General features: G+C 48.0%; 1 protein-coding gene across 2 annotated transcripts in view; it reads left to right on the forward strand.

Moving 5' to 3' along the window:
- The window catches only part of ZCCHC14 (zinc finger CCHC-type containing 14), a 58,884-nt gene that overhangs the window by 38,572 nt on the left and 7,358 nt on the right, over positions 1 to 12,954 (forward strand). For both annotated transcript variants that reach the window (XM_061174379.1, XM_061174380.1), the window contains 7 exons: positions 4,938 to 5,009; positions 7,681 to 7,790; positions 8,545 to 8,639; positions 8,721 to 8,775; positions 9,807 to 10,086; positions 11,569 to 11,660; positions 11,967 to 12,094. In XM_061174379.1, the coding sequence (XP_061030362.1) occupies positions 4,938 to 5,009; positions 7,681 to 7,790; positions 8,545 to 8,639; positions 8,721 to 8,775; positions 9,807 to 10,086; positions 11,569 to 11,660; positions 11,967 to 12,094 (832 nt within the window). The remainder of the gene's footprint in view (positions 1 to 4,937; positions 5,010 to 7,680; positions 7,791 to 8,544; positions 8,640 to 8,720; positions 8,776 to 9,806; positions 10,087 to 11,568; positions 11,661 to 11,966; positions 12,095 to 12,954) is intronic.

Below are 12,954 nucleotides of genomic sequence, written 5' to 3' on the forward strand. Positions count from 1 at the left end.
AGCCCATGCACCACAACTACTGAGCCTGTGCTCTAGAGCCCACGAGCCACAACTACTGAGCCCGCGTGCCACAACTACTGAAGCCCATGCGCCCAGAGCCCGTGCTCCACAATAAGAGAAGCCACCACAATGAGAAGCCCGCGCACCGCAGTGAAGAGTAGCCCCCGTTCGCCGCAACTAGAGAAAAGCCCGCACACAGCAACGAAGACCCAATACAGCCAAAAAAAAAAAAAAATTTACCTGAGGATTAATTTTTGTCCACAGAGCCCTAAATAATTAGGATAAATTGTCCTTTAAATAGGTTGTCTTTTGAACATGGATATAAATAGCTATTGTACTGTGGCCAGAACAATAAAGTACTTTATTAGGAGTGTCTGCCTTACCACGGTGAGATGTACCCTCTATTGCTAACAGTATAGGAAGACTCGAGAAGCGGTTTTTTCTGAAACCTTTCACTTATTCAAGGAGAAGTCAGCGACTTCCCCCCCTCCCCTTTTTCTCAGCTTTGTTTATCTCTACTTTTAGTTTTTATGTGTCATTGTTTTCCAGGATACAAATGAAAGGTTATTCTTTTATAGGAAGACGTAAGTAATAAAGGGACTAGAAACAGGAGTTTGAGTTTCCTGTTCTTTTTTTTTCATGGAGTTGGTTTTGTTTTTGCTGAAGTTGTAATTACTAGTTACTGAGGAGAGCAAATACAGGAAGCAGATGACAGAATCTTTTAAAATATAAAATTATTTTGTATCTATGTACATGTGAAATGTCCAAATTTTACCAGCTTTCCCAAATTCACTGTTGAATAACTAAAACTTTTTAAAAGTACACTTATTACACACGAAGGACAGGGTGGGAAAAATACATCAGAAGATTACCCAAACGCTTGAAATGCCTGTAGACGGGAGAGTTGTGTTGACTGAAAAGGAACTGTGGAGCAGTACTAATTAAAACACCCATTCTTTTTATGCCAATCTTTGTTAAGAACCCAGACATTACATTTTATTTTAGTGCTATATCTTTTCTTTAAAAGTTTTTCATCTTGAAACAATCTTAACTGCTCTGAATATTTTATCACTATTAGCTAAGGATGAGTCTTGACAACTATTTTTTTTAATATAGTTTTTGTTTTCATCAGCTGTGTGTGTGCAGAGAGTCCAGTAATTCTGCCCGCATCACCCGGAGGAGCAGGGAACTGTTTCTTGTTATGATACACCTCGTTGCTCGTATGATAATTAGCCTGACTGTGTGAAGGTTGTTGCTACCCAAGCCATGTGGTATATGCTTAGTACCTTTCCTTTCCGATACTTTATTCTACCTGGAGTTAATTGTCTCTTTTTGTTTGTTTCTTGCTTGTGAACAAGTACTTAGAAAACAACTTCACCCCTGAAGTTTTCCCTGGTTGTGTTCAAATGCGTCCGGCATTCCATAGGTTTCATCTCTGGAGCTACGGCCCTGCTCTGACCTGGACTTGGCCTGGTGCAGTCTCATGGCGGGGCCCCCGTACCATCACCCGCGGGGTCCCTTCCTCCCTCCCGGCTCTGATACCCTGTTCTCAGCTCTTAGCTCATCTATTGTCTTGGGTTAGTTCTGGGTTTTAGTAGTTGTTCTAGTAGCTTCTTAGAAAGGGTCCCGGGGAGGTACAGTTTCTGACTGTCATGTTTGGCAGTGTCTTCATCTGTCTGACCTGACATGTGACTGGGAATACAGTTCTAGACCAGGCGTCATTTTTCCTTAGGAACTCGGAAGCGCTTCGTATTTACTGTCTTGCAGTGTTGCTGTGGAGAAGCATGGATCTGTTCTGACTCCTGATCCAGTGTTGGCCCTGTTTTATAATTTCTAAAGGTTTTAGGATCTTCTCTTAGTCCCAAGCGTTTGCACATTTCTCAGAGCCAGGCTTGGGTGTAGGTAATCATCCACTGTGCTGAGACGCAAGTCAGCCCTTTTAACTTAAGTCCATTAATTTGAGTTCCTTTTCTTCAGTCATTCCTTTTGATTTCCTCTGTCCTGTTCTTCTCAGTTTTCTTGTTTTGGAACTCCTGCTGTCTGCCTGTTGGACCTCAAGACGGGTCCTCTGTTTTATTTTTTTTTCCCTCTATTTTCTTTCCCTTGGACTTGTTTGATCTATCCTCTGGAAGATTCCCTCATCTTCCGTCTCTTGAACTGAATTTTTCACTTCTGCGGTCCTGTTGTTAACAGCGAAGGCCTCTTGCTCCCTGGCAGTTCTTTGTTCACAGCGTCCTCTTCTTGGCGATGCTTTCTGCCCTTAGTTCACTGAGAATATCGCTGATAGTTTTTAGTTTTAAAAACGAGTTTTGAGTGCATGGTCCGTGCCACCTCCAGGCTGCCTTGTTCTTTGTGACTGCTTTGCCTGTCCTTGTGTTCGGCTTCAGAGCTCCTCAGAGGTCTGCTGGCAGGTCTGGTGGCACTGGGCTGCTTGCTCACGTGAGGGCTGTGGCCTGAGCTGCTGCCTGTGTGAGTGAAGAAAACGCTGCTCCCCCTTCTCCAGAGGGTGCTGAGAGCTGAGATGGACAGTGGGTCAGAAGAGTTAGACTCTGAGTGTGAAGAAGTCCTCAGTAGCCTTATCTACTCTGTGCATACCGTGCTTTTTTTTTTTTTTTTTTTGGCTGCGTTGGGTCTTTGTTGTGGTGCACGGGCTTCTCATGGCAGTGGCTTCTCTTGTTGCAGAGCACAGGCTCTAGGCGTGTGGGCTTCAGTAGTTGTGGCGCACGGGCTCAGTAGTGGTGGCTCGCGGGCTCTAGAGCACAGGCTCAGTAGTTGTGGCGCACGGGCTTAGTTGCTCTGCAGCATGTGGGATCTTCCCAGACCAGGGCTCGAACCCGTGTCCCCTGCATTGGCAGGCGGATTCTTAACCACTGTGCCACAGGGAAGTCCCCATGCTTTTTTGTGTATGTTTAAGATACATTAAAATCCATCTTAGCAGGTCTCAGTGGTTCTTTGAGCGACTATGGGTGGTAGAAAAATACTGTGCCATCATTTGATTGGCAGTGTTTCTTCTTGGTGGCACATCAGCAGTGGGGTAGCTTATGGTCGATGCTGTCTTGGACGTGGTAGATCACGTGTCTCTGGCCCGTGGCACAATGCGAGGCTGCTCTCCCGTGTCCGTGCCCCTCCAGGGGCCCGCCCTCTCCTCTGCCTCAGGGGACTGGGTCAGGCCAACCTGCGTCACCTGCAGAGCGGAGTGCTGCTGAAGCCTGCTGGTTTCCAGTCCTTGCCCTTGGTTGGAGCAGCAAGTCCTTTTGGAAGTCAAAGAAAAATATACCAGGAGCAGACAACCTAGAATAGTTGTGCCTATTTAAAATATATAATTGTCGGGGAAGCAGGTTGTCTGTTTCAGCATAGAATGGTGTGTCCATGCTGCGCTCACCATTTGGGTGTTGGACTTCATGCTTTAGTTGGGTTAGGGTGCGTTCGTGCCACGTGACATGCGGCATATTTTACTTTGAAAACCACCATGTCAGCAGTACTTTGGGTCATACATCTAATGCTAGAAAGTTCTCACCTTTAATCATGGATGTTACTGGTGTTTTATGTGGGTAGCAGCTCACTCTCCCCCAAACTTCTTTTTAGTGTTGTTAAAAGATTTAATTATTTCAGACAGAAAAAATGGCGTAGGTACTTTCATTTTAGTGTAGGTAGATTTTGGATGGCACAGCACATTCATTCGAAAATGCCAGCACTTGCCGTGATAAATTCTGGGAGGCATAGGGAATTCAGATATGAAGAAGAGAGGAGGTCCCTTTCCTTGATTGGCTTGTATTTTGTGGGGGTTTGAAAAACATACCTTAGTAATTGTTATGTGATGTGACAACCACCAGAACAGAGAGGAACTCATGTGAATTTCAACAGAGAGGAGAGACAGCCAGCCCTTCAGGCCCCAGAGACCGTCAGCAAACACCATGCGCTGTTTCTCAGAAGATGAAGGCCAGCGCGGGGTGGGAGGAGAGCATGAGAGTTGTTTGGTGTCTCCAACCTTTGTTTTCTCTAAGTCAGTGTACATATAATGCTTTCCTGTTGGTGATAAAATACACTCAGTCATTTTATTTCCCGACGTGAAATCCTCCAGCGCTTCTCCTGGATTTCAGGGTAACCGTCTTCGTTCGTGGTTTAGCCCTTCTTGTTCTGGGCCCGGCTTCCCTCCCGTCTCATCCTGTACCCTCTGTCCTCCTCGCGCCTTCTGAGTTCAGCTCACACTTTCCTCGGGGCAGCTCACACTCTGCCCCGGGGAACTGACAGTCCGTTTGTGGAGTTGTGAACTAAAACTGCCTGCTGTCGTAGGTGCAGGAAGGAAAAAGAGACACACCGGGCTTTGCAGAACTTCCAGAAAGATCTTTCTGATGTTTTCTCCCTGAATTCTTCCCCCGCCCCCTGCGATGGAGGATGTCCCCCGCTCTTCTGGTACTGACGGCCCTGGCCTGTGTCACCCGCAAGTCCTGTCAGGTTCCTGCGGGCTGGGACCCGGCCTCCTCCCGCCAGCATGCCCGTAGCACTGAGCACGTGTGGAGTACTTACTGTTTGGACGAGCTCATTTCTGGGAATTTTTCGATTCCGCGTCCACGGTTGCGTAGACTGACCTGAACAGAGGAGGGCCGCGTGAGGATCACGTGCTCACACACACGCTCGCAGTCGGGGTCGTCAGGGGCTTCCTGACGCTTAGAGGAGCAGCCTTAGGCGCCACGCTTGAGTGATGCACTGATCTTTGAATAATTGCGCAAAACAGGAAGTTAAGCTTTAATGGACTTGAGTTACGTGAACATTCTTTCTGTAACAAGCCGAGGGGTATATGAACGCTCCATGCAAGAGGCGCACTAGGGCTCGTCCCACTACCGCGCCTGTACCGGCCACGAATCCCTGGACAAGTGTGTTGGGAATTGAGTATGTGGCGTCTGTTTTTAAGGTCTGTTTGTTTATTTGTTTTTAAGGTCTTGTGGTCTGATTCTTCAATAACATCAGTAACCAAATCTTCCTCTGAAGTGACTGAATTTATTTCAAAGGTAAGGTGATTTAAGGGCTCTTACAAAAATTAAAAGGGTCTCATTCCCCACAGTCCACTGGACTGCCAAGTAATTTCCGTGGTTGCAGCCTTCAGCGGGTGCAGTGAGTGCAGTGCCGGGGATTCGTGCTCCGACAGGGCGAGTGGTCCTCAGGGCCACGGTCCACACTCCTTCCGGTTGCGGAGAACGAGATGGGACAGAAAGATGTGAGTGCGAAGGTGCCCAAGGGGTGTTTGGCTGGTGGTGGTTTGTTACTGCTCAGCCGAGGCTGAGGGAGGGGCTCACGTGGCGGCAGTGGGCAGACACTTCACCTTTTCCCACCTTACTCCGTTTACATATTGAATTTTCCTGTTTGCTTTTATTTTTTAAAATTGAAATACAGATGATGTACAACCTGTTTGGTTTTAAATTGATTCAACAAATATCGTTTGAACAACAAGCTGCACTACTAAAGAATTACCTCTTTACCCCCACGTACACGTGTTACATACGTACACACCTGCGTGTCTCAAGTCCCCTGGCCTGGCCTGTGGCGGAGCAGTGAACCACTGTCTTTGCCACAGTTGTGCAGCTGAAGTAGTCACCTTTGTTGTGTGGAATAACATACCTGAAGTGTCTCCAAAGTGTGGCTTGCAATTTGATTATAAAATTAAGGATATAATCCTGTAGGAGAAAATCGAGTTGATGGATCCTGTTTGAGAAGCTTGGGGAGAAGTTGTTTGAGTGTGCCTCTTATTTAGGCCTGCCATACACTGAAGGATGCCACAGTGCCGTGCTTTCTAGGATTGATTATTGATCCTCCCCGGGGGTTCCCTGTTTCCTCTGCACCACTTAGAACACTGAATTTCCTCTCCTTTGTGCCTATCCTCTTGTCTTGTGAAAAAGCACTTCTCTGGACTCCGCTGACGCTGGCAGACCTTGCCACTCTTTTGTCTGGGTGTTTGCAGTGGCTGATATTCACCTGGCTTTGGGTTCTCTGCCCTTCCTGGTATCTGCCTTGCTGTCTTTCAGTAATTTTGGAAAATTCTTGTCCATTATCTCTTCAAATATTTCTTTTGCCCCACTCTTTCTTCTCCTGGGCCTTGAGTTACATGTACTTGACCCTGTCTTCAAGTTCACTCATGTTTCTCCTCAGCTCTGTCCAGGTTGCTGATGAGCTGAATTCTTCATCTCTAGTACCATGGTTTTGGGGTTTTTTGTTCTTTTGTTTTCTGTAGCTTTTCCGTTTGATACGTCTTTTAATAAAGTTTCCATCTCTCTGATGAAATTTCCCACTCGTTCATGCATGTTGTTCATTTTTTTAAACTAAGTCCTTTAGTATGTTAAGCATGGTTATTTTCAAGTCCTTGTCTGATAGTGCCAACATCTGGGTTATTTTCCAGTCTGGTTCCGATGATTATCTTGACAATAGATTCCCCCCTCTTTTTTATCTTATAATTTTTGACTGAACGTTAGACGTCATGTCTAGAAACTAGCCTGGAAACGGGCCTGCTGCTGCGTCTGTCGGACCAGCAGTGGGGCTTCAGGTTGATCTCGTCAGGAGCAGAGCTGGGTTTGGGTTCTGCCGTTGCACCACAGGCCCCAGGTTCCTCCAGGGAGGCCTGCTGGTCCCTTGAGCCTTGAGAGGAGCCTGGAGTGGTCTGGCTTCACCTGTGGCACAGAGGGGGTCTCCCTCCTCCGTTGACTCCTCCCTCCCTGGGCAGACTGCTGTTACTTGTTGCCTGGTGATGGATGTACGGTGAGGGTCGGGGCGGCTCCCCGTCCTCCTGGTGCAGCCTCAGCTCTAGCCACAGGGTCATGGGGGGCCTTTCTCAGCATCCCTGCCCCTTCCTTCCCCAGCGGCAGCTGACTCGGCTCAGGAGGGCTTCCTGCCCCTTCCTTGGGGCCAGAGGGGTTTTGTTTTTATCTTCCCCGAGAAGCAGGGTATCTCTGACCGTGACCTGGTGCCGGGAGGACTTTCTCCTCCTCCTGCAGAGGCATGAAGGCATTCTGCCTCACCCCCCAGAGACATGGGGTTTTGCTTGAGCTCTGGGAGCAGGAGGAGCAATCTGGTCCCTCCCCCAGCGGGTTGCGGCTTTTTGCTTTGGATTGAGAGCAGGCTGCAGGGAAAGGCACGGGGTTTCCAGCCTCACCCCCAGGGGCAGCTGCCCCTCCCCACCCCGTGCCACCTGTGCAGACTCTCTCCAGCCTCCCGCCTGTGGAAGGGAGCTCGGGAATGAGGACACAGGCCCCCTGTGTCTGGGCTCCTGGCTGACTGCTGTCTGACGCACACTCAGCCTGTGGGGATGTGTTCATCCCAGCCGACCTCTTCTACCTGCTTGTATGGCAGCCATCTCTCCCTCGTGCTCTGCCACGGCTGAGACAGTTCACGTGCCCTGTCTCCTCAGAGGGGCAGGTCCCTCTTGGAATTCGGTTCACATGGTGGCCTTGCAGCTCAGCCCTCTGGTGGGCTCGAGAGCAGGCACAGCTGTGTGGGGTGTTGATCTTCTTCTTGATGTTGTGGTGGGTTGTTGCCTTCTGCGTCCCAAGTGGACGCAGAACCCCAGATGGCCCCCAGAAGCATAGCATCAGGTGTCAGCAGCCAGTACCTGCCCAAGTGTTTCCCACAGTGAGGAGTTCTGGTTCTGTAAGATGAATTTTGACATACTTCCTATGCCTTTTCGTCTTTCAGTTATCTCAGCTGTATCCTGAAGAAAATTTGGAGAAATTCATTCCTTGCGTAGCTGGCCCAGATTCATTTTATGTAGAGCGAAACCACGTGGATGTGGAAGCGGACCTGAGGTAATTAATGCTCCTCCCCCACCCAAGGCCACGGGGAGCAGCCCCCCTGCGGTGCTGCGGCCACTGCCGGCCCTCTGCAGTGTGGGCGGGCCCGGGCGGGGCCAGACGTGAGCTGCCTAGTCATCTGAGGGGCTCCTCAGGCGGCATGTGGTCTGGATGGTTCGGGTCTCCTCTTTGCCTCTAGGGATTTTCATCAGTTATGGAGAATTTGAAGGATCTTAATAATCTAGGCATGATTTTGAGAATATATAAGTGAAGGAATTTCAAAGTGTATGCCACCATTTAATGTAATTTTGACAGTCTTATGAAATAAAATCTGCTTCTGTCCTGTAGTTGAAAGGATAAAATGAGCACCTAATAAAAAGTCTCCTGGGCCCAGTGGCTCTGGACCCTTGATGACGTCCTGGCGTGTTGGTCTTGTACATGCGCACAGAGGGCCCCGGGGACTGGGGCCAACATCGGAGTGCCACACAGCAGCTGTGACGGCACCAGCTGTGCTCATGGCCCGGGTGGTGGGCCCTGAAAGACTCGATTCATGCAGTGTAATACAGTGTGAATAAGGAAAGGGGCACCAGGAAACAGTATGAATCATACCAAGAATGAAACTGAATAAAGCAGGAAGAATACAGGTTAAGGCACTTCTGTTTAGTTTTTCTCTGATATATATATCTCTTAATTGAAAATTAAAATTTCTCTCCCATTTACTTTTTGGTAACACGTTTTAATGCTGATAAAACCACTCTTTCATTTCTAGGTATTTGGCTTCATTACCTTCTCACATATTAAAAAATGACCATGTTAAGAAATTTTTCAGCACTTCATCTCCCACCCAACAGCTTCAAAGTCCAAGTGAGTTTGTAAAATGTAATTCAATAAAAGTAGAAACATTTTTATGGTCTGTAAATAAATTATATCTATTTTAACTTGTAGGTCCTGGCAACCCTTCCCTGTCTAAAGTCGGTACCATGATGGGCGTGTCTGGAAGGTGAGACTTCTACCATGTAACCAACACATTTCCAGTCAGCCTTGTTACAGAGCTTACTTTTCATTTTGTGTAAATAGTTGTTTCTAGAGTTAAGTCATTCTTGATTTTAGTCTTGAATAATAATATTGAGAGAAGAATTGGGTAGAGATAATCCACTTTTTGATTTCTTTAAAAAAAAAAAAAAAAGTGGTTCTCTGAGCCCCTGGAATTAGAATTCCCAAAGATCCTTATTGCAAGTGCCAGTTTCTGGGCCCTGCACATTCTAGAAAACCAAAATTTCTGAGAATCTTCATTTCTACAAGCTCCTGGGGAGTGATTAAGCCCATGAAGGGCCAGAGTTGCTGCTCTAGAGGCCCCTCTGCCAGCACGGGGCCCGACACTGATGGTGGCAGTGCTTGGGTGACAGACAGCCTGCACATCTGGACTGACAGCCAACACTAAAATGGGCTAACATCACAGACGGTGTGTACATGCGCGCGCACACACACGCACACACGGTTCTGTGAGCTCTAGTCAGGTAACGAGGTCTTCGAAGGTGCCGACTCTCTTCACCCTCTGCCTGGAGTGTGTAAACATGTAATATGTCAGTTTGCAGTTTCGTGTGGAAGGGGCAGGGACAGAGAGTGATGCTTTTGCTCCTTCCAGCTTTCTAGAATTTACTTTTCAAAAAAAAAAAAATTAATTTGAATATTAAAGATTTTGGAGTTAGTTTTAATATATGATTATCAGTATCATCCTGTGATAGAAGCAACAGAAAGAAACTAGGCAGCAAAGCCAAAAGTCTGGTGGTGACACACAGACGTGTACATATACATAATATGTACACACGTACTCAAGCGCAGCATCTAGATGGGTACATACACGTCCGTGCACGCACACATCCACGCCTACAGACGTTCACCCCAGGGTGGTGGTGGCAGTAGCTCTGGCCCCAGCAGTGGACATGGCTGCAGATGCAGTCCAGGCTGTAGGAGCTGGTCCTTGGTGGAGGCTGTGGTCTTTTGAAAACGACCTGTCTGCTGTCCTCGTAGGCCTGTGTGCGGAGTGGCCGGCATCCCGTCCTCTCAGGGCGGCGCCCAGCATCACGTGCAGCGCTCGGCCAGTGCGTCCGCCTTGCCCCACTGCTCGCACGCGGGGGGTGCAGGCTCAGCTCTGGCCTACCGGACCCCGATGGACAGCTCGCCCGCCATCTTGATGCCTTCCAGCCTGCAGGCCCCGCAGACCCAGGAGCAAAATGGGATTTTAGACTGGCTTCGGAAACTGCGTTTGCACAAGTACTACCCCGTCTTTAAACAGCTCACGATGGAGAAGGTACGTTGGTTACTAGCAGGCAGGGAGAATGTGCTGCTTGTCTCAGGTAACCCGTCATTCTTTGGACCTCATTCCTAGAGGAACTGAGTTGGGTTTCTGCAGCATGTGTGTCGTGGAGGTCATACCACCTGGTCCTTAACACCTGCGGATGTGCGTCCCCACAAGTCCCGTGAGCTCGCTGGAGGGGCCATGGATTTGAATTTGGAGGCTACCTGCAGCTGAAGCAAAAACTGGATCACAGTTGTTTGTAAACAAACAGCTTTCTTAAGATAGCTTGGGGTCTTCCCAAACGAGACACTCACTGTCTGTGACTGAGGGCTGTGTCTCCAGCAGCCCTTCAGTGGGTAGAGGTAGTGAATTGTGGGCCCCGCGTCCCCCTTTCTTAGACGCCCCTCAGCGTAGCCTTTTACAAGAGCCCAGTGCAAAAGGGTTGTCTGATTACCTGCCTTCATGTAGGTTCCTAGAGCTAAAGGAATAGATGAATTTTATGTCTTTCAAGCAATCCTACATAGCAGTTATCTTTTACAATACAGTTTTGACAAGGAGCATTTTTTCACTGATAAAAAAATTCTGAAATTTCTTAAGTTTCAGTGTCACTGGTAAAAGTAAATTGGACCTGTATGTGATGTTTGAACTCTGAGCTCCCCCTGCTGGATGAAGTGACTTGGTGCCTTTTATCTCTGCAAACGTTTCGTTTGTCCAAAAATCTGCAATTGAAGAATCTAGAAATCAAGCTTTTACTGCTAATAAAGAACACCTTTTAAGTAAATTTTCAATACTCTCAGTTTAGGATTCACAAGTCTTAAAAACAACAGATTTTACTACCCTTGGTCATGATCAGTTTAAAAAGTTTTAGCGTAATGTATGAGTTGAAAAGGCTAAGATCATAAATCATGTTATGGACCGTCGTGAGAACCAAGTATCATCTTTTTTCTTAGTATCAGGCCAGTGGGTTAGGTCGCCGTTCAGTTTGGATGGCATCTACTTTTCTGGATCACTGGCTACCCAACAAAGTTGCTGTTGTCCCTAAAATGACCATGATCTCAAGAAAAAAGAGCCACTAAAGAAGACTGCTGCTGTCTGTTAGAGGCAGAGCCCCGGGAGGGGAGACACTTCCACCAGCTGCATCTCTGCAGCAGTTGAGACGCAGAACACTGTCTCAGTCTCCTGCCCGCATAGCACGGACCTTCCAGGTGCCCAATCTTCACCCAGCTGTCACTCGGACGCCTGTGCTGAAGGCTCAGTGGACACAGCCCGTGACCCTCAGACACACAATGAGCGTCTTATGTTTTGGACCCTGGACACCAAGTCATTTAGCAAGTAACTGTTTCACAGCGTTCCCCAGTCTTTTATTATCTAGTTAAGTTTGATCTGTTTACATATCCTAGAGGTAGAATACGTTTATGAAATTAAACTCCAAGTTCTTTGTTTTCAGAATCCTAATTAATTCTCAAACTTTGTAATTTGTTTCTTCTGTGGAAGTTTCTGAGCCTTACGGAAGAAGATCTAAATAAATTTGAATCCCTCACCATGGGAGCAAAGAAAAAACTCAAGACTCAACTGGAGCTGGAAAAGTGAGTGCGAGATTGTTTATGAAATGTGTCTTCATTTTAGTTTCTAACATGCGGAACAGATGCTAGGACTTATTACTGCTGATTGCTTATCAAACCTTAATTAATGCTCTTAAAATCCTACAAATGTGGCTTTGGTTTGCTAGGAAGGACCCTTTAGAGTGAATGTGACAAGTCAGAATGCGTTATCTTCCACCCTGGAGATTATTTTGACGGAAATCACCCTTCTTAAGTAGAGACTGTGAAACACGGAGAGGCTCTGCAGCAGAACTGAACGCTCGCTTGTTGGTGTGCTTTCCTGTCGCACAGGGAGAAGTCAGAGAAACGGTGCCTGAACCCCTCGGCCCCTCCCCCAGTCAGCAGCAGCGGAGTGGCCCGCGTTCCCCCCACCAGCCACGTGGGGCCTGTGCAGCCGGTGCGAAGCAGCCATGCTGCAGGTGGGTGGGGCCGGGCGCGCCTGGACCCGGGACCCTTCGGAGAAGGGCCAGGCCACAGGTCACGCCCCTTTTCCCTTTCTGTTTTCTAGTGCTTAGAGTTACTTTTCATTATTTTAGTTTATTTTATTTTTAAATTAATTAATTAATTAATTAATTTAACTTTTGGCTGCGTTGGGTCTTCGTTGCTGCGCGCGGGCTTTCTCTACTTGCGGCGAGCGGGGGGCCACTCTTCGTTGTGGTGCGCAGGCTTCTCATTGCGGTGGCTTCTCTCGTTGCAGAGCAGGGGCTCTAGGTTCGCGGGCTCAGTAGTTGTGGCGCACGGGCTTAGTTGCTCCGCGGCATGTGGGATCTTAGTTCCTTGACCAGGGCTTGAACCCGTGTCCCCTGCACTGGCAGGTGGATTCTTAACCACTGAGCCACCACGGAAGTCCCCAGATTGGGACTTTTCCGTTTCCATTTTCTCGTACTTAAGAGTTACTTTTCATTATTTTAGCTTTTATAGTTCCTGCGACAGGAAAATAGAAGGGACGTTTGGGTTAGAAGCTGGAGACTGGTGACTCACCTGAAGTGGTTTGGGCAAAAGCATTAGACCCAGAAACTGCTCTGGTGAAAGGGAAAGAGTAGGAAGTATGCGAAATAGATGAAAACCTCTCCCCCGACCGACCGTGGCAGGTGTGGAGAGGTGGCTTTAGGCCGTTGCCCTGCAGGTCCATCCTGAAGTCCTCGATGCCGAACCACCAGCCTTCCTCCTCTTCCCCTTGCCGTCCTCTCCTCGGTAGGAGGTGGAGGACCACGGTAACAGCTGCTCTGCTGTTTTCCTCATGCACTAGAAACATCAAGAGTGACAGTAAACCAGGAAG

Source organism: Eubalaena glacialis, chromosome 18 (genome assembly GCF_028564815.1).
Source record: "Eubalaena glacialis isolate mEubGla1 chromosome 18, mEubGla1.1.hap2.+ XY, whole genome shotgun sequence".
Classification (NCBI taxonomy): Eukaryota; Metazoa; Chordata; class Mammalia; order Artiodactyla; family Balaenidae; genus Eubalaena; species Eubalaena glacialis.